We start from the raw sequence: 21,817 nt of genomic DNA, 5'->3' as shown, positions 1-21,817 counted from the left end.
GGTGGCCTCTCTGAGGACAGGGTTATTGTGGGTGGTCCCTGCATTCCCAGTACCTGAGGCACTATAGTTAGTAGATATGTGAACAGTACATGTGACCAGCTAACTGAACTGAAACACTTGGTTAGGGATTTATTGTTTCTGTTATTTAAAAAACATACAGAAGCATATAAAATGCTAAAACTCACTGAGACATCAAAAGTAATTCATCCATAACCCAGAGACAAATGCACTGTCATTTTCCTCAATCACTTCTTATGAAACTTTTGTCCTTAACATGGTTAAGATCATAGGCTATTTTCTCTCTTAGAAAAATGCATTATTATTCATCTCAGTGATATTACTAGCTCATCTGTAGAATTTGCAGTGTTTTCCCAACAGCAATGAAGCATTTGAACTGAATCATCCACCCAAGCTGGTTCATCTTCATCAACAATAGCAAATCCCAACAACTAGGCTGGATGGAGGTAAAGGACGCTACTTGTAGCCATGAAATCAAGCAACTGTCCTAAACTGGGATGGAATTCACACCCTTTACTGCACTGGTTCAATTGCTAAGTCTAACCCACTAAATAAGTCAGTTACAGCCAATATATAACCTAGCACATCAAATTTATTTTCATGATAATACCAAGCTCATTTTTTAAGATAGTTAACACTGTATCCCTTTCTACAAGAACTATTCAACTGATCTGAAACTCTCTGTACTCATTGCTCTAACAGTCGGGGCTCCTTAACTATAAGGAGGAACTATAGTTCCTCAAATGTATTGCCCTCTCTCACCTTAGGGTCTTCACACATGCAGCCCCTTCTGCCTACAAAGCTCTTCCAGTCCTCAGCGCCCTGCCCTGTGCCACACCTCTGCCATGGCCCTCTCAGCCTACCTCCTACTCAGAATCCTGGTCCTCCTTTTGACAGTTCTTCTGAAAAGCTTTCCTTCTTCACGAGACCAGGCTATGGTGACCTCTGGTGAAGAATCCCAAATTTCTTTCACTGTACTCATCACACTGCCGCATAATGGCCTGTCTTTCCCACCAACTAAGCTCCACCACCGTGCACCCAAGACTAGAACCGACATGCAGAAGCCCACCCCAAATTTGCTGTTTTCATGGCATGTGTGTACACAAAGTGTGTATATCAATATTTAATTGCATTTATATATGGTAATAAATATGTATCAGAAAAACAAGTAACTTCGCATGCCTATAACAAAAAGAAAAGGAAAAGAAATAAAGCTGAGTTAGTACAGGGCCGCCTGGGTGGCTCAGTCAGTTAAGCGTCTGCCTTAGGCTCAGGTCATGATCCCAAGGTCCTGGGATGGAGCCCTGCCACAGGCTCCCGGCTCCACGGGGAGTCTGCTTGTCCTTCTCCCTCTGCCACTCCCTCCCGCTTGTGTGCTCTCTCTTGCGGCGGCTCGCTCGCTCTCTCTCTCTCTCAAATAAATAAATAAAATCTTTGGGGGAAAAAAAAAAAGCTGAGTTAGTGCAGAGTCTAGTCTTTGCCACTTAACTAATCACTTGGGCCCTTGTGCCCTCAATTTCCTCAGCTGTAAAATATGAAAACCCTAAGATACCCCTTGGTGTAAAATTCTGAACATCTCAAAAATGACTCAGCAGTTGATGTCAAGTAGACTCGCAGGCTACTCAAGTTAAAAACGAACATCAACTATTACAGACTAATATACAGAATGATAATAGGTATCCTGGAAATGTGAACAAATTCCTGATGGGCACCTCACAGTACTGGGACCTACTAAACAGCGTTCCAAAAAGAACAGTCTCAACTTCACTGGAAATCGAAGGGGAACAAACACTCCCAATCCCGGGAGGCGGCAACGCTGTCAATGTCTTTCGCTTTATCACACCTGATTTCAAATAAGCTTTTGCCACACGGAAACTTCCCATTAAGTTTACATGGAAAATGTAATTAAAAAATAATACAACTGCACTGAATTCATTATGTCAAGTTAAATACATCGGCTCTCGCTGTTTAATATTTTTAAAAGATACAGAAGAGTTGGGATAGTTTTCAAGAGCTCCCCTCCACTTAACCTAAGAAGGTGGTAAGAATTTAGAATGTCCACTGCTTTTACATACTTATTAGAAGGAGTACAAAAAAGGAAGAAGAGCAGGTCTAAAGCAGGAAATAAAAGTTAAATCCTGAAGTGGCGAAGCTGAGAAACACCCATCAACTACGGCTCATAAACCACTATGTACAGCCCTCCCGTCACACAGGTTCAAAGCGGAAATGAGCTTTCAGACATCAAACACATCCCCTCATCTGACGGATGAGTAAACTAAGAATCACTGCAGGCAAATGACTTGCCCAAGACTACACAACTAGTTAGCAGAAGGACCAAGCCTCCTGACACCGAGTCCAGGGGCTTTTTAGTTCTCACAGCTCTTCCCATCAGGACCCATCTACCGTACATAAAATCTTACACATACACAGTAACACACCCAAATTCTGTAGGAATTTTAATGATAATGAATGTTGGTATCATAAAACAAACCTAAAGACAGATAAAAACTTAGTACAAAACTTAAAGGATTAAGCAGATATATCTAAACTCAGATATGCATTTAAGCAATCTCTTCACCCAACTTGGGGCTCGAACTCATGACCCCGAGATCAAAAGTTGGTTGCCCAAAAAAAAAAAGGAAAAGAGAGAGAGAGTTGGATGTTCTATGAACTGAGCCAGCCAGGTGCCCCCACATATTTTTGACTATTTCATCTCACCTTGGGGTCTTAAATCTGATATGAAATTCCATATCCATTAAAACAGTTCTATCCCACGAATATCTATAACCACAAATAATCTTGAAATATTTCTGGCAGAGTGCTATATAAAATTAAGTATTTTATTTATTAAGAGGGAGGAGCGGCAGAGGGAAAGAGAGAATCTCTAGAAGGCTCCACACCCACCACAGAGCTAGACGCAGAGCAGGGCTCGATCTCACAACCCTGAGATCAGGACCTGAGCTGAAATCAAGAGTAGGATGCTTAGGGGGTGCCTGGGCAGTGCAGTCGTTAAGCGTCTGCCTTCAGATCAGGGTGTGATCAGGGCGTGATCCCGGCGTTCTGGGATCCAGTCCCACATCGAGCTCCCCCGCTGGGAGCCTGCTTCTTTCTCTCCCACTCCCCCTGCTTGTGTTCCCTCTCTCGCTGGCTGTCTCTGTCAAATAAATAAAAAATCTTTAAAAAAAAAAAAAAAAAAGAGTAGGATGCTTAACCAACTAAGCAACCCAAGCACCCCTGAAATTAAGTATTTTAAATGAAGACAATAACAATGAAGGAATCAGAGGACACAGTCTCACATTTTAGGGTCTCTCTCCTGGTAGTATTCAAGGTGGTCACAGGGTCAATCCCAGCCTGTGCAACATGAGTGAGCAGAAAGGAGCACAGACTCTCCATATAAGCTCTTCAACCCTCTTCCCTCCTTGCCAACTCCAACAATAAGTCAGTCTAAGCAATAGGGCGAAACAACCTGTTTTCACACCCCACTGAGTCCTATCTTCTTGTCTTATCCCTCGACAGTACCTTTTGCAAACGAAAAGCAAAAGAACCAAAAAAAAAAAAAAAATCCACTGTCCATATGTAAACTGCTCTCACACAGCACAAGAGTTCTGCACTACTATTAAAACTCTGATTATCAATATCACCCCTGGTGAAGCCCTGATTGCTGACAGTATCTTCCACGCCTCTAAAAGAAAATTCATTAGGCTCAAAGAGAACAGAAGTAAGAGGATGAACCAGTCTCCACACCCTGCAACCCTGTCTTCAAAGCCCGTCGTAAGCACCAGGTTTAATCATCAGGTCCGTCTCCCCTGTCATTTATACTATCTAGTAGCACTTATTTCCCTCTGACATGTTTGCCTCTCCTGTAAAATGAATTCCCCATGAGGGCAGAGGCCATTATCTTTGTATCCCAATGTATGTAATTTAGTTGGCAAAATAGTTATTGAATTGAGTAAAAGAGTAAAAAATTATTCTCCCACTTTCTTTGTTCATCTTCCATTCATCAATGAAACTTAAGTGAAAGAAATCATAGACAACCGTAGACACAGTTCTTCTCCCTCTGAACCATTCTACAATACAAAAATCCTTTTCCCTAGCACAACCCTAAGAGCATAGAAACTGAGCAGAGAAAACCTACATGATCCGGCCCAATTCACTCACTTACAAGTAACAGGTGTATCACTGACTCACGGTCACATAGCCAATTAGTGTCAGATACAAAAAAAAACCCAAATCCCTGACCACTGACTTCCTCCAATTTATATTCCAGTCACCATCATGTCAAAGACCAAATGACTAAAAACTTAATCACTACCTAGGATATAGCTCATCAATTCAAACTCATCTAAGAATACCAAGTCTTCTCTAAATTTGTGTCTTCTAATCTATGCTATCTTAGCAAAGAAATAAGCAATTTTCAAAAATGCACATGGGGAAAATGCTCCTTTAACTCTCTAGTGCTTCGCAAGGATGTCAAAAATAAGTGATATAATCAAGATGTTACCATTAGGGTAAGCCAGGTTATGGGGACACGGGCCCTCTGCACTATTTTTGCAACTACTCGTGAGTCTATAATTATTTCAAAGTAAACAGTTAAAAAAAAAGTACATGGCACACCCACCTGATGCCACTCCCTGCGCCCACTATCGCCTCACTATTCTCCAAACTTGCCCAATGAGGCAGAAAATGCTCCAGCTGCCTCTCAACCCAAGTTCCAGAAAGGGCTGGTGCAACAAGTGAAACCCACTCCTGGGTTAGCACAGCGTTTGAGGGTGAGAAGCACACAAACATTTACTGAACCAGGAAAACTAATCTAACGCAGCTCTCCAGCTCTGTGCTGGCAGCACACGGCAAATATTTGCGCAGGCTAAACTCGACTACCTCTTGCACCGGTCTTTCGAAGTTTGCTAGTGGTCTGGACCAGCTTCACTCCCCCAGCTGGACTGTAACCCTAGGACCGACGGGTGTTGTTAAAAAGCTACCCCTCTCGGTGTCTTAGAGTTCTAGGGAGGACCTAATATTTATGTAACTCTCCTCAAACTTTTAAAATTTCATCTGCGGAAAAAACAAAAATTACTCTAGCCTCGAGGAGCAAGAAAATACCCTATTCTCAAGCAGCAGCTACAGAACCTGTAGTCTAAGGGGGAGAGGAAGGCTGGGGCAGTGAGGCCCTGGCAAGCACCGCTCTATCTGCTGTCATCAATTATTTTAATTGTAATACAAAGGAATGTGAACAAGAGCCTTTTATACAGTAATCCTTAAGCTTTTGTGCTCCTGATGATGGTGGTCCATTTAGACACTGTGAGAAGTACTACTTTAAATCAAAGAACCTCTTAATCAGAAAAGCCACAATAAATGTTTTTAGTACAATTTGGTTCGGTTATGTTACTCTTACAAAAATTCAATGTTATCAGAAAAACTCCATTTCAAAGAAAAAAAAAAAAAAACGGTTTAAACATACCACGCCCAAAAACCAATGCTATCACCCCTCAAGAATGTCCTAAGTTCACCAAAGAATGATCAAATCTTCATGAAAGTTGAGAAAGCTTTTTACATTTCCAAAAGTCTTCTGAGGAATCAAGAGGCCCTGGAGAAGAAAAGAAAAAAACCAACTGCCCTAGCCCCTCCACTCAAGAGAGTTTTGTGAATCCAGAAACATTCTGGAATGGTATGGGGGTGGCTGTTAACCACATACGACTCCTGTCTCTGGACGCAGGTGTCATGCACGTCCTTCAGCAGCTTCCAGCTCTTCAAAGTGCCAGAAAGAAGAGCAGTTGCTGCCAGCAACATCAGCCCACATGTCATCTCTGACCTACAGACCACGCAGGGCTGCCAGGCTGCCCAATGAAGACACCCGCTCCCGGGTCCGCATCCCTTCCGAAGTGACAGAAACCTACCAGGGACTCAAGGGGAACGCGCGGCAGTAATGCGGATTCATCCCTTGCTTGCCACTGCAGGAGGCAAAGAAAAAGTGGTTCCTCTACCTCCCCCCAGGAAGGCAAGAGCACACTGTCCACAGCATCCAAGTACTCACTCCCCCTCGATTATCCTCCGTCTACACATAACAATCAGAACACCCGGTAAGAAGAAAAACACAACCGCTTAAGGAAAACAACAGGGATCTCCGACAGGAGATGAAGACCAGGTTGAACACCACTAGAAATACAAGCATGTTAAGGGAATGGAACGTTTACACTAAATACGCCCACAATTTAAGAAAAATCACTTGATTGGTGCTTTTAAAGACAAAGTAGCGTTTCTATATGCAGATGATGATACAGAGCAATAAATGGACTAGTTCAAATTACTTCTGGACAAGAAACAAAGCCATTCCTACAATATAAGAAAATAGATGTTGACTGCAAAAACCCAATATCACAACCCGAAAAGCCTTTCAGAGAACCCGGTTTTCATCATTTAGACATTAAAATAACCCTACCATATAGTCTCTTTTTTTTTCCCCAAAGATTTTATTTATTCGTCAGAGAGAGAGTGAGAGAGAGGGAGCGCGCGTGCACAAGCAGGGGGAGCGGCAGGTAGAGGGGAGAAGCAGGCTCCCCACTGAGCAGGGAGTCCGAGGAGGCGCTGGATCCCAGGACCCCGGGATCACCACCTGAGTTGAAGGCAGACGCTTAACCAACTGAGCCACCCAGGCATCCCTGTCTCTGCTTTCTTAACTTTCTTCACATTAACTTCCTAATCTCCAATCTGGCCTTTTCTTAAGGCTTAGGACACCCATCATCCTCCACGTCTCACACCATAGCAAGCAGACTGTCACAGAAAATCTCAGATCAATCTCCACCAAGCCCCTAAGTAAGGGGGCGTGGGAGCCATTCACACAAAGGCCATCTCTGGAGTTTCAGATCGGCTGTGAGGAAGACCTAGTATCTGAGTTCACATAACGATCTGGAACACCTATCCATTCAATCTATCCATTCATTCGGTCCACACTGCTTCCTACGCGGGACACTGTCCTATCTCTATATGCAATCTGGAGTACCATCACTCCCAACGGTGCCAAAGATCTTCGCTTCACATATACAAATACTTTAATTAACGTAAAACTTTGCTGTCGAGAAAAAGGTAGATTTCTTATAAGCAGATTTTTCATATGAAAAATACTGTAACATATTAAAGTCAAGAAAAGTTTCAAGGATACAAAACCATACCCAGGATGATCACTATTATAAAAACAAAAATATCCAGGTACAGAAAAAGAGACTAGAAAGCCACCAAAATGTTAACATTTAAAAAGTAAACTTTTTAAATTTATCCTCTGTATTTTCCAGATCTTTTGCAAAAATGTTTTTTATAACAAGCAATTTTTAAAAATAAATAAAAACTAGAGAGTAGCCAGAAGCTGAAAGCAACCCAAATTTAAATTAGCAAAAAAACAGATCTGAAATTGTGGCATATCCAAACAATGAAGTACCACCACTAATACAAAAGGGAAAAAAACTACTACATGCTACGCAAGCTAAGTAGAAGACACCAGACGCACAATTCCATTTCTACGAAATTCTAAAGGCAAAATTACAATGAGACAAAGAACAGTGGTTTTCAGGGACGGGGACAAGAGAGAAGGACTGAGAATGCAAAGGGGCATCAGGGAACTTTTTGGGGTGGTGGAAATGTTCTATGTTCTTGACTGTGGTGGTTACACAGCTGTATACATTTGTCAAAATTCATCAAACTGTATACTTTAAATAAGTGAGTTATACTGTATGTCAATTATACTTCAATAAAGCTGATTTACAAAATAAAATTAGAGAAAGTTGAAAACATTTTATTAAGGTAAATGATACCATCAGAAACCAAACAACTTTACTTTTTCTACATAGATAAGACAAATTGTGTCTTATTTACACGTGAAATAACATTAAATTTTAACACTTTATTTAATATTCTGATAAAAATGGGAATGTCGCAAAACACAGCTACCAATGAACTTACCATATCTCTCATTTTCAAGAGATTTATAACCACAACACTAATTCTATCAAGAAAGTAATATGAAACACAATCTCATTAGAGAATAATGTCTCATAGCCAAGTTCAATTTACTAATAGTCTCACTTCTATACATTAAATTAGAAGAATCTTGCAAACTTTTCACATGACTTATTATTCCTCAATGTGCCCTACAGAAAATCTCATAGTTTCATCACAAGTGACTGCTAACACAATGCTCTCACTGGAGGCTGACAAGTGACCCCATCAAGCTACAAGGAGCCTTCAGATTTCCAATGCAATGCTGCCCCTCCTTCTAAGGCTACAATCCAAACAAATTTTGTCTTATTCTTAAAAAAGTCAAATTTTTGTAACATGCCACAACCCAATTAGTCTTACCATGTAAAACGCTGATGAAAAATAAGCATTTATGTGACAACAGGAAAACCTAAACAGACTGAATTCTGATTTTAAGGAAACATTTTAGGTGGGTTGGGTTTTTTTTAAGTTTTCATCTTTGAGATGCATCCTGAAGATATATTGATTAAATTATCTGATGGGGAAAGTGTTGAAACCAGACAGGGCCACTGATGTGATGACTGTTGTGATTAGGGGACAACTGTTGTACCTGTGTGTTCATCACACAATGGCCTCTACTTCTGTATAATGCCTGAAACTCTCCATAATAACAAGTTTAAAAACAATTCTCAGAGTAAAACCTGAAAATCAATTGTAATAATAAATCAACAGTTCATAATCACAACGAGCCAGGAGAGGCTGTTTTCACTTGCTCAGAATGCCAAGGTGGCAAAATGACAGAAAAACAGACTACAAATGGAGTTTGTTTTCTTCATTAGTAGTAGATAGGATAAAAATGGGGGAAAGAAGCTGTAAGTACATTCTCCTGCAACATAAAACTGCTTCCTTCAATACACCCCATAGGAGCTACTGAAGTGTAATTATTTTTTAAAGATTTTATTTTTTTTAAGTAATCTCTACATCCAACATGAGGCTCAAACTTATAACCGGGAGATCAACTGTCACATGCTCTACCGTCTGAGCCAGCCAGGCGCCCCCACTGAAGTGCCATTTGACGCAGCCTTCAGTGATTCCACTTTCCTTTAGAGACCAGTTCCTAAATAACCTAACTGCTAGGGAAAAATCCCTATCTTTCCTAAAATTCGCTGCACTATTCCTAGTTGCACTTCCGTGTACAGTGTAATTTCCTGCACAAGTGTGTTTACCCCTAAGCCTACAATTTAGTCTCTGATTTCTTGATTTATAAAACTGATCTGCCCCTGTTTGTTTTTCAAGTTTTTGTTTGGCTATTTCATACCCTGTCCTTAAGCTTATTTTCCTTAATCAGCTTCATTTAATCATTGCAGTTAAACTTGCCTGTACCTTCCCAGTACAGTCCTCTAGTGTGACTGTCTGGCTAACACTCTCCAGTGAGATTTCCCTCTGGTTTGGCGATGTGACGCTCCACCCCACACAGACTAACAGTTGTGGTTTTTGGTGTAGCGCAGTGACATTTCAGGCAGCTTTCCACTATTATAACATCCACCCACCACAACCTTTGTTCAGCTCCATGTAATCCCTGGCACGTTTTCAGGCGCCTACTGAGAGGGCAAGGATATCCCTGAGTCTTTAAAACCCAACAGTTCCTAATAAAAACCAGGACCACTTACTGAATGCCATGCCCTGCGCAAAAAAAGCACTTCCTACGTCGTTGTCCAACAGAACTTCCAGTGGTGGCACCGGTCCACATCCGCACCGTCCTGTGCGGTGGCCACTAGCTGCATGCGGTGACAGAGCACCTGAAATGTAGCTAGTGTTGCCGAGGAACGGACTTTTTAATTTTAACTTTCAATAGTCACATTATGAGACAAACAACTTACGTTGCTGGAATTTTTCTTCGTAAAAGTCATTTCCATTTATCTTTACATCTGCATATATTCAAGATAAGTGAGGACAGAGTTTCTCAAGCCCAGCACAACTAGACAACCTTCCGTGTGGGAGCTGTACTACACACTGTCGCGGTGGGCAGCTTCCCTGGCCTCTATCCACTAGAGGCCGGCAGCAATGCTCCAGCTGCGACAATCAAAAAAAGCAGCTCCACACACTGCCAAATATCCCCTGGGGGGGACAAAACTGCACCCAATTGAGAACCACTGATCTAAGGCTAAGTCTGGATTCTGTACTCAATGGTAAGGATATTCTAGAGCAAGCTCTTTGATTTCCTGCTTTTTTGACTTGAAAATCCGACAACACATAAGAGTTAAAAGTAACCATCTCTTCATATTTTCCACATTACCCACATTATAATATTTGTGTTTTCCCACCCACTATCTCAGTTGTTCCTTACCAACCTTGAGATGGGTACTACGCCTGATTTAGAGATGGGGGGGGCAGGGAGAGAGACAAGGGAGTAAGGCTCTAAGTGGTTAAATGACTTGCCAACCAGCACATAGTTAATAAGCAGTAGGACTGAGACAAACCCAGATTCAGGAATTCCGAATTTCTAATTCCTCTCTGTATTATCTAACCTGGTAGCCTTACAGCACCTAAAGGGAAGCTCCTTAGAGAAAATCCTTTTGATATGACAATCTAAACCCAGACTGTTTGATTGCACAACATGTTACAATGCCAAAAAGCAAGGCTCACAGGAAAATTCCACAGACAGACAATGAGAACTGGTTCCTATTGTAACCAACCTACACCGTGAGGAGTAACTCAGGACAGGGACAAGTCAGGGCATACCCACATCACTTTAAAAAGGCCTCTCCTAGGCCAGTTCTAGGAAAGGGTTAAGAGGGTCAGCCCTCTGACAAAAGGCGTAAGTGGAAGGAGGAGGTGTAGGGAAGGAGAAATCAAAACTCTAAGAAAGGTCTAAGGCTGCCATGCCTCCAACGGCAACAATATCTCAGAACACAGGCCATGTGGAACAGTGGGAAGAGACCTGGACTTGGGGGGAGAGGGGGGCGGCACACCCATCATGTGGACCTCATCTGTCAGTAGTTCACTGTGTACCCCTGGATAAATTCTACAAAGCTCCAGGACTGTCTTTTTCAACTCATTAGTGAAAAGACTGGTCTACATAACTTCTTTGGCACCTTCCAGATCTTAGCAGGCACTTCCAGCTCTTCCCTCAAACTCCACAGCAGAACCCATGTTCTTGATATCCTTTGGCTGTTTCTCTGAAATAATGATTTAAGCAGGAACATAGTACTAACTCAAGAAATTCACTAGAAAGAAAATCAAAATGTCACAAAAGTATCTGAGCAGGGATGGTTTCAATTCAATACAGTGAGTATTTACATAGGGCCGGCCACTCCGCACTAGGGACTCTCTAATCACTCTGGGAAGCCACAGCCAACATTCTGGGCTCTCTGAATTCCTCTGCTCTGCCCTAGCCACCCCCACCTATATTCATCAACTGCATTCATTATTTGGTCTCCCAGGGCAATGATTACAGATTTTAACCCAATATACAAAGACTACTGCAGAATTAGCAAGTCTGAAAACACAAAGGAAAAAAAAAATCACATAAACTTTTTTTATACGAGTATATTTTAGATATTTAAGACATCACATCATTATACTGAACAAAATATCTGACTTTTAACAGGATGCGGCTACTTTAAAAAGAAAGCTTTTTTGGAGAAGAAAATATTGATGTTTTGAGGCCCCTTATGTTTTCTTTAACTCACCAATTTATTTGCAATACCATAATGCCTGTTCAATCTTACTGCTTTTCATGTAAAGAATAAAGTCTACTTATTTATACCATTTTTCATCCAAAAATATCATTTATCATTTCATTCCTGGCATGGATACATTTCTCATATAAAAGTCAAGCTATAGTGGCACACTCTTTCTGATTACCAAAACTTACTAAATCTTGGTAAAGTTTTTATCTGAAGATGAAAATATTCTGGGCTTTTGGTTCCAGTTAAAAAGCTCCGGAAAGCCAGTCTGCTCTGTAAACAGATTTCTGTCAAGCAACGCAGCAATAGGTTTCTCCTATAACTCTGCAACGAGGTATGCAAAGAGGATCTTTCCCTTTGAAGGGAAAGACACAGAACAGCTCCACCATAAGTCAGCTACATCAAAAAAGGGGGGCATGGCTGTCTCAAATGCTGTCCTCACAAATCTCAACAGACCATTCTTTACTGCTACCAGCTCAACTATATGTTCCCAAAATTTTACCTACAGTACCTTCTATTTCCTCAAATATCTGCCACCTCAACACACACATTTTATACTATGAATCAGATCCACTTCTGTTTCATAAAAACTCAAGGTGCTTTAAATATTCTTAATATTGTGTACGGACACTGCAGGAATCAAAACCAAAACTGACTACTTGTTTACATTAGGAATGAAAAAAAAGTAGCTTAAAAAAGGATACATTACTTGTAAATTCCCTAGACTAGCTGAAGTAAAAGGAATGTTCAAAAATTAGTCAAAATGCCAAGACAACTGGCAAAATAGGTTTTGGCATACACAGTCAATTGAGTAAGCTAGTCAGGATTCTCGGTATAAATAAAGTAGGACTAATAGAGAAAACATGGCCTACCTCTCGCCTGCCTGGTGCAATTTTCTAAGTTACAAGACAAGTTACACTACAAGCACTACTAACGTGGTTCCGTGAATGACAGTAGAGCTATCCTCACTAATAGTCTGGTTCCAAAATTTACAAAAATATCTTATGTTAAAATCTCACAGATCTCTAAATCTAATGAAATTAAAATCAGAGTAAGGATCGTAAAACAAAATGCTAAATGACAAAACTTATTTCAGTATTTTTAGAAAGTATTTCAAAAGTTTCACAAACATGTTAAAATACAAAATAGATACAGAAAAGACTGGACAAATCTGAACCCAGAGCCACAAACTAAGCCGCCAGCTTTCGGATTGAGCAGCTGTCCGCCCCACCTGAGGCGGTTAGATACTCGGAGACCAAGGCCAATATCTTAGCAGCAAGTTAGGCCTCTTCCTCCCTCCGGGAAGCGCATGACAAACGGCGTCATGCAACTTATGTCACCCAGTCACTTAGCAAAAATCGTATCTAACTTCTAAACTTGGGTCCGGATGGCCATTTATACTCAAAAGAAATCGAAAGCAGTTATATCACTGGGGGAGAGGGAGGCTTAAAATGCCCCACCTTCTGGCCCCGTAAATATTCAGCCCATCATTAGATTGGAGTCCTAAATTCAAAGACTTACTTTAATGGAGGCCTCCCTCAACCTTCTCCGAGTCTCTGTTTTTCAACAGTGAAGGAACTTTTCCTGCTTTATCTTAGTTCCCTGAGAGCATGCGGCCCTGCAATTCAATATCCTAAACTGGCTGGGAACGGCGGAGGAGGCAAAGGGAGGAATCCACAGCCAAAATAGCCTTCTTATTAAAGACAAAAAAAAATCATAAGTCCTCCTCCGCCCATAGCAAACCCATCCCAGAAATTTACAGCTTGTTAAGAAAGCAGCATTGCGAACTGCAAACGTAAGAGTTTTCCTTTGACTCTACGCACGGTTTTCAGCTGTCAAATTACAACTCAGGAAAACACTATCATTAGAATAAAAAAGGAAACAAAAAAGCTCGCACCATAGGGGCTGGGAGAAGGGAGCACACCAGCCCCGTTTCGGAAGAAGGAGAGCAAAGGGAATCCAATCCACTTCCCCACCCCCGCCTGAATTCATCTCCTCCCCAGGCCGGCAAACCTCACTGCAGGAGCTCAAATTTAATAATAATAACAATAATCATGGCGCTTCCTCCCCCCCCCCCCCGCAACGCGATCTGCCGGGAATCAGCCTCCCCCTCCCCTGGGATCTCCAGGCTTGGCAGGTCCAGACCACCCCACCGGACACAGCTCCCGGGGGCCCGGACGAGCCCGGTCTACCCCGGGGCCCCTCGCCCCGCTTCTCCTCTTCCCTCTCTTTTTACCTCCACCATCCCCCATCCGCATTGTCTGTCTCAATTCAACTTTGACTAATATGGATTCCTCGGGCCTGGGCCGGGCGGTAATTACAGCCCGCCCCCCCCCCGGAGCCGGATCCCCCCCCCATCTCCGCCGAGTTCAACGCGGCTCCTCGGAGGCAGACGGGGGGGGGGGGAGGGAGGGAGGGAGGAGGTTGCAGCGCGCTTTCCCGTCTACACCACGGGCACCGTCTACACCGCGCTCCCCCCGCGGCCCCGGAGCCCGGGACCAGAAGTTTACCCCGGAAGGGGCTTAGCCGGGGGCAGTGAGGACCCCCCCCGCCGGCCGGCCGGCGCGTAAACACGGGTGCCCGCCCCGGCGCGGCCCCGTGGGGGAGGGGAGGGCGGGGAGGCGCCCCTCCCCCCGCCCGCCCGCCAGCCCGCCGGCCCTATTACCTGTCATTGAGCTGGTCCTCGGTGCCCGGCAGCGGGTGAACCACGAAATGGATGGACGTCATGGTGCTTCCTTCTCGTCCTCCTCACGAGGACGGCCCCCTCCCGCTCTCGCCCACCCCCCCCAACCCCCTTCCCCTCCCCAAAACCCACGGCCGCCGCCGCCTCCCAGTCCCCAAATGGAGGGAAGCAAATGCGCAGGGGCCGCCGCCGCCTCCCTGCCGGGCGTGTGTCCGCGGCCCCGCGGTCCAGCGGGGCGGGCAGGGCGGATCAACACGCCACCCGCTCTCCCGGCGACAGCGCACAGGAGTGCGAGGCCGGCGGCCGGGACCCGGGGCGCGCCGCCGCCAGCGGCGGCCGGGCGTCGGGAGAGGGGGCGACTGGGGAGGGAGGAGAGGGGCGGGCTGCGGGGACGGTGTGGTCCCGGCGGCGGACGGGGTCCGGACTAGGGAGGTGGGGAGGGAGATGAGCCCGCACCGCGCGTCACTGGCGAGAAGCCGCCGCCACCGCCAGCACCGCCGCCGCCATCTTCACTTCTGCCCCAGTTTCTCCGTCTCGCAGGCTCCGCTCCCGAGCGGCGGGGGAGGGGCGAACGGGAGGAGGAGAAGGAGGGAGGAGACCGGCGGGCGGGGGCACGGCTGCGAGGGGGCGGGGCTCCGGGAAACGGGCGGTAAGGCCCTTTCGATTGGGCGGCTCAACGTTGTCGGGCCACGGCACTGTAAGGCGCGTGCGGATTGGTCCGTTCGGCCCCGAGCCCAGCCCCCTGGGGGGTGGGATAGCTCCCGAGTGAGTGTTCCGGAGAGCACGTGTTAGGGAAGGAGGAGGCGGAGGGGAGTCCGCTGGGGCGGGGAAGAAGTCTGGGAGGGAGGCTAAGTGTGTGTCCCCGGGGAGGTGGGAAGGAAGAGGGGCTCCTGCGCTTCTCGCTCTGATTTCCCTGGGGCAGCCCTAATTATTCTGCGGATCTTTAGGGGGTTTTTGTTGTTTCTCGCCGTTCATCCGCAGTTATATTTAAAGTGGAAGTGCAGAATCAGTTAAGGGGCAAGAAATACACAGTCTTTTATTGGAGAAGTAAGGTAGTTATGTAAGGACCTTTCCAGAAGGTGCTATCGTAGGATCAGAGAGCTGACTTTGCAGCAACTTCTTTAATCACCCTAGTCTCCCCAGTGTCCCCAGCAACACCATCACATACCCGTACAAAGACAAAATGTGGAAATTTCCACTAATTTTCTGACTTAGATGATTCATGGGGTTTTTAAACTACTTTTAAATGAAAGATGATATATCTCTTCTATAGAAGCGTTCTTCAACTCATGATCAGTGGGATCAAAACAGCAAATTCTTGAATGGCTCTTTTTTCTAAGGAACTCCTTTTTTCTAGGGAACCAGTTCATAGCTTTCTTCTCAAAGGCTTCCATGGCTCCTTCAAAAAATCAAGTACGCCTTTCAAGGCAAAGAGTGAAAAACTAAGCTGCTTCCCCAGTTTGTGTGAATGTTTGTTAAATCAGGGGTCCTGGGAAACGTTCTTAATATTAAATGTCACTTTTCTTCTGTTAATGTATTACATATGCACACACACTTTTGCTTAGGAAGTTCTTTTGAGCAAAATATATGAACATTTATTTATAAATCAGGATGGAGTAGGTACCCCCTTGAGACAGATAATGGAACAATTTTGTAGGTCACCAGCTCCAAAACTGGCCCAGATTAGTTTAGACTAAAAAGTGATTTCAAGGCTGGCATTTAGTCCTGGAAAGCCATAGGGAAGCAGGGTAGACCAATGGACACTGCCAGTTTTAGAGCCAGACAGCACTGGATTTCTGTCCTGTTTTCTGCTACTTAATTATGTGACCTTATTTAAATTATTTAGTCTATTATTATGTCTTTTTTCTCATTTGTAAAATATCCCGAGTTACAGATCTACATAGGGTTATGGTGAGGTCTAAATAAGATAATGTTTGTCAAGCACCTGGAGCAGCTCATAACACTCAGTAGGCTCAGCAAATGGAAGCTTTTAGGTGTCAACAATGCTCACTATGTGCCACTTGATATACTCACGTCTTTTGATACTCAAATCACACTATGGGGTAATTATTATTATCCCCATTATATAGATGAGAACACTGAGGCTCAAGCACTTTTAGGTAAGTGTTGAAGCTGAGACTAAAACCCAGGTCATCTAACTCTGATTACATTGCTCTTTCCACTATGCCACAGCTGCCATCTAGTTAATAATTTAAAAGGAACAGATTATTCAAAGCCATAGCAAAAATGTGATATGATAATGCAGTCAGAGTGCTATGGAAGTTAACAGAGGAAGTGATTCAAGCCAAGACAATTAAGAAAAGTCATTTAAGCTGAGCTTTCAAGAATGTTCAGGGCAAATAGAGTATCTAGCTTAAACTTAATTTATTTTATATTTGCCCCCGAACAAACTCCACACCACACCTATCCATTGCTTCTTTCTTCCATATCTGTTTTTCTTCATCTTTTCATTGTGCTTCCACACTGTTTCCTTGATTCTGAGAGTTTCCCTTCTGGTTGAAGGCCAGTCTTCTCACTCTAGACAGTCCATTCAAACTGCGCATTTGGTGTTCGATGACCATTTTGCAATTGCAACCTTTTTGTTGTCCCAGGCTGGCTTGTTAGGGAGAATTTTCCTCTTCTAGATCCCCAACACTTTGGTAGGTCACACTTTACAGAGAAAAACAAGAATAAAGGCATGGAGTTGTGCAAGCCCATCACATAGACAGGGGAGGAGGGAACACAGAGAATGGAGCTAAGCAGGGCTCAAGCAGAGCCTCTTTGAAGTATCAAAGTACCACACAAGCCTAGAAAACAAGACTGGGGGAGAGAGGGTTCTCTTCTAATAATTTGGACTAAATCTCCCTTTGAAAACAAATGAATGGGGGCGCCTGGGTGGCACAGCGGTTAAGCGTCTGCCTTTGGCTCAGGGCGTGATCCCGGCGTTATGGGATCGAGCCCCACATCAGGCTCCTCCGCTATGAGCCTGCTTCTTCCTCTCCCACTCCCCCTGCTTGTGTTCCCTCTCTCGCTGGCTGTCTCTATCTCTGTCGAATAAATAAATAAAATCTTAAAAAAAAAAAAAAGAAAAAAAAAGAAAACAAATGAATGGAGAAATGAGACAGGGATGGGGAAAAGCTTAATGAAAATTGGGCTGATGCATGTTTTAACACTGTGGGCAACTGGAATGCAATCCCACTGGGGACCATCTGAGAGACTGTGGGGGACACACCTCAGAATTCTCTCACTGAGTGGGGAGGAAGCTAGAGGTATTTATCCATCAACTCCATCCCTCAGTGGTTGAGGATTGTTCCTGGGTTGGCTCCTTGACACTTTCCACTTTCCCCACTTGTGGGTAAGGCATACTCAGAAGGCCAAAGAATGAAAGAAAAGACATTCCCAAAAATGGAAAGAGAAAGAAAGGAAATGTGAGCGATTTTTGACAGTCAACCCATCTAAAAGGGTATTCCTTAAGCAAAAGGAAAATGATGCCCCAGTGTAAGCTCAGAGAGGCATAAAGTTATGAAGAAGAATGAAAAGGGAAGAAAATATGTAGGTATATAAAAGCTGAGTAAAACAATGGGGCTTAAAAATCTAAAACACTGACACCAAATGCTGGCAAAAATGTAGAGCAACAAGAATGGGCATGCAAATGGTACAGACACTCTAGAAGACAGTTCGGTGGTTTCTTACAAAACTAACATACTCTTAACATATGATCCAGTAATTACACTTCTTGATATTTACCCAAAGGACTTGAAAATTTATGTCCACACAAAAATCTGCACACAGGTGTTTATAGAAGCTTTATTCATAATTGCCAAAACTTCTAAGCAACCAGGATGTCCTTTAGTAGGTGAGTGCATAAGTAAACTATTATATACCTGCACAATGGGATATTATTCAGCACTAAAAAGAAATGAGCTATCAGGCATAAAAAGATATGAAGGAATATTAAGTGCATATTACTAAGTGAAAGAAGCCAATCTGAAAGGCTACATACTCTATGATTCCAACTATATGACATTCTGGAAAAGACAAAACTGTGGAGACAGTACAAAGATCAATGGTTACCAGAGATTAGTAGAGAGAGGGATGGATAGGCAAAGCACAAAAAATTTTTGAGGTAATCAAACTATTCTGTATGATGCTCTAATGATGAATACATTTCATTATAAATTTGTCTAAACCCATAGAATTTATAACACCTAAAGTGAATCCTAATGTACTCTATGGGTGATCATGACATGTCAATGTAGATTCATAAGTTTTAACAAACAGACTACTCTGGTAATGGATGTTGATGATGGACAAGGCTATCTATACATGTGTGGAGGCAGCGAGTATATGGAAAATTCTGTACTATCCTCTCAATTTTGCTGTGACTCTAAAACTGTTCTAAAATATAAAGTTTATTAAAAAATCTTAAACAAATATTAGCAAAACAAGTTCAACAGGATATAGCAAGAATAGATCATAAACAAGTTGGATAATTTGACATGGAAATCAACAAATGTAATTCACCATACTAACAGAAAGAAGGAAAAAATTAAATCATTTCAAAGGAGTAAGAAAAATGTTATAAAATTCAATAACTATTCATGAAGAAAATTCCTTAGCAAACTATGAATAGAAGAAGACTTCTTTAATTTGATAAAGGGTATTTCTAAAAACCCTACAGAAAACATCTTTTGTAATGGCAAAATGTTAACAGCGTTCCCCCTAACACTGGGAACAAGAATGTCTGTTCTCACCACTTCTTTTCAACATCACACTAGGGTTCCAGCTAGTGCAATAAGATAAGAAAAACAATTTTACAGTATAGGGATTAATTTTCCAAAGCAGCTGCCAAAGTTAGCAGAGGGGCAGTGCTGGTAATCAATGGTTAACACCATCTATAGGGTCACCTGGAGGCCAGAGTGACTAGGCAGGTAGAGCTGGACTGGAAAGTGGTGGTCATGTACTATAAGGACAACATTTCTGGCAACTTCTATAGAATTAAGGAGAGGTACCAGGCCTTGGATTTCTTCCACAAACACATAGACACCAACTCACCCCATGGTCCCTACCATTTCTGGGTCCCCAAGCACATCTTCAGGTAGAATGTATGATGCATGCTACCCCACAAGATCAAGCATTGCTAGGCCACTTTAGAGTACCTGAGGATGTCTAACAAGAAAGAGCAAGTGATTATTTCTCCTCAAATTTGTGTGTCTGAAGCCCACACATAAGTTTGTCTACTTGAGGCACCTCCAACAAGCCAAGGAGAACATGGGGAAGAAAACCAACAAATGAACAGAGATCTCCAAGACTCATAGACCCCTGATCTGAGACAAATAAAAACTGTTCATCCCTTAAAAGATATGTATAGGTTTTATGGGACACCTGGGTGGCTCAGTTGGTTAAGCAACTGCCTTCGGTTCAGGTCATGATCCCGGGGTCCTGGGATCGAGTTCCACACTGGGCTCTTTGCTCAGTGGGGAGTCTGCTTCTCCCGCTGCCTGCCGCTTCCCCTGCTTGTGCTCTCTCTCTCTCTCTCTGACAAATAAATAAATAAAATCTTTAAAAAAAAAGATATATATAGGTTTTAGAAAGTAAGGTATAAAAGCATCACTATTTTCATAGGACATATTTTAATACACAAAAAATTAGAATTAGTAAGCTAGTTTAGTAAAATAACCAGAAATAAGGTTAATGTCTACCAAAAATCAACTGTTTTTATATACCAAAAAAACCAAAAAGAATTAGAAAATGAAATATTTAAAATACCATGTAAGATGATATGAAAACTAAAAATATCTAATATCTAAGAACAAATTCAATAAAATATGTATAAAACCTCTACACAGAAAACTTAATTTTTTAAAGATTTTATTTATTTATTTTTAGAGAGAGCAATCATGGAGAAGGGCAGAGGGAGAGAGAAAATCCCAAGCGGACTCCACAGTGAGTGCGGAGTCCGATGTGGGGCTCAATCTCACAACACCAAGATCCTGACCTGAGCCGAAATCAAGAGTCTGATGCTTAAATGACTAAGCCACCCAGGTGCCCCTACACAGAAAACTTAAAAATATTTTTGAGAGAAGTCAAAGATGATCTAAATAAATGGAGGAATATAGCATGCTCGTGGGCTAGTACAACTCATATGGTGAAGCTGTGAATTCTCCCTAACCTATAGATTTAGCATCATCTCAGCCAAAATTCTGACACTTCTCCACCCCAGTGGAAACGTATAGGAGAGACAATGAGATCAATGAAGTAATAAACAGCTCAGACATAGACTAAAGGTTAATGAACACATGACATTAATATCATAGGCACTTCCGGGCAGGTGGGAAAGAAAGGTGTTTGCAATAAGTTGTGCCAGGACAATTGGATATCATTATTTTAAGAAATTAAACTTAACCCCTATCCACATCATACACAAAAATCCAGGTAGATTGTACATCTGAATATATCAGCCATTAAATAATAGGGGTACCTGGAGGGCTCAGACAGTTAAGCAGCCAACTCTTGATCTTGCTTAGTTCTTGATCTCAGGGTGGTGAGTTCAAGCCCGCATTGGGCTCTTCACTGGGCTTCACGCTGGGTATGGAGCCTACTTTAAATAAATAAATAAATAAATAAATAAATAAATAAATAAATAAATAAACAAACAAACAAACAAACAAACAGCAAATAATAAAATCTCTGAGAATATAAAAGGATATGTATACGACCTTAGGATAGGGGAAGACTTCCTAAACTAGACATTTAAGCTCTAATCATAAAGAGAAAAGATCATTATGTTAGACTATATTATAAATAAGAATTTCTGTTCATCAAAAGGACAACCATTAAGAGATTGATAAAATAAGCCACAGAATGAAAGAAGATATTTGCAGTACATATTATTGACAGAGGACTCACATCCAGAATATATTTTAAAATTCTTAGGAATCACATAGTAAAGTAAAAGAGAACCAAAATTTTTTAATGGGCAAAAGACAAGAATAGGCACTCCTCCAAAGAAATGCACAAATGAGCCATAAACATATGAAAAGGTGCTCAACCTCATCAGCCATCAGGGAAAAGCAAATTAAAACCACAATGAGGGGCGCCTGGGTGGCGCAGTCGTTAAAGCGTCTGCCTTCGGCTCAGGGCGTGATCCCGGCGTGCCGGGATCGAGTCCCACATCGGGCTCCTCCGCTATGAGCCTGCTTCTTCCTCTCCCACTCCCCCTGCTGTGTTCCCTCTCTCGCTGGCTGTGTCTCTGTCACGTAAATAAATAAAATCTTTAAAAAAATTAAAAAAAAAAAAAAACCACAATGAGATAGTACTAACACCCTCCAGGATGGCTATCATCAAACAAACTGGCACTAAAAAGTCCTGGCGAGGGGAGAGTGTGGAACGAGGACTCCTTTACAGCTGGTGCGAGCTTAAACTGATAATCACCTTGGAAAACAGTTTGTCATTCTCTGCA

The 21,817-nt window shown here is 42.7% G+C and overlaps 1 protein-coding gene and 1 long non-coding RNA gene across 3 annotated transcripts in view; both read right to left on the bottom strand.

Moving 5' to 3' along the window:
* The window catches only part of UBR5 (ubiquitin protein ligase E3 component n-recognin 5), a 134,503-nt gene extending 119,607 nt beyond the window's left edge, over nucleotides 1-14,896 (bottom strand). For both annotated transcript variants that reach the window (XM_087864682.1, XM_045805836.2), the window contains exon 1: nucleotides 14,338-14,896. In XM_087864682.1, coding sequence (XP_087720808.1) covers nucleotides 14,338-14,399 — 62 coding nt within the window. In that variant the 5' untranslated portion in view covers nucleotides 14,400-14,896. The remainder of the gene's footprint in view (nucleotides 1-14,337) is intronic.
* A 1,865-nt stretch (nucleotides 14,897-16,761) lies between these two features.
* Nucleotides 16,762-21,817, bottom strand: part of LOC148109445 (uncharacterized) — a 77,086-nt gene continuing 72,030 nt past the window's right edge. Inside the window, exons 2-3 of the long non-coding RNA XR_015725637.1 lie at nucleotides 20,837-20,953; nucleotides 16,762-17,025 (exon numbers count right to left, since the gene is read on the bottom strand). This is a non-coding gene — a long non-coding RNA (uncharacterized LOC148109445). The remainder of the gene's footprint in view (nucleotides 17,026-20,836; nucleotides 20,954-21,817) is intronic.

The sequence above is a fragment of the Ursus americanus genome, chromosome 9, assembly GCF_024610735.1.
Source record: "Ursus americanus isolate L20-20 chromosome 9, mUrsAme1.1.p, whole genome shotgun sequence".
Classification (NCBI taxonomy): domain Eukaryota; kingdom Metazoa; phylum Chordata; class Mammalia; order Carnivora; family Ursidae; genus Ursus; species Ursus americanus.
The sequence above is the reverse complement of the archived record's forward strand: the minus strand, read 5'-3'. Positions and strand labels throughout refer to the sequence as shown.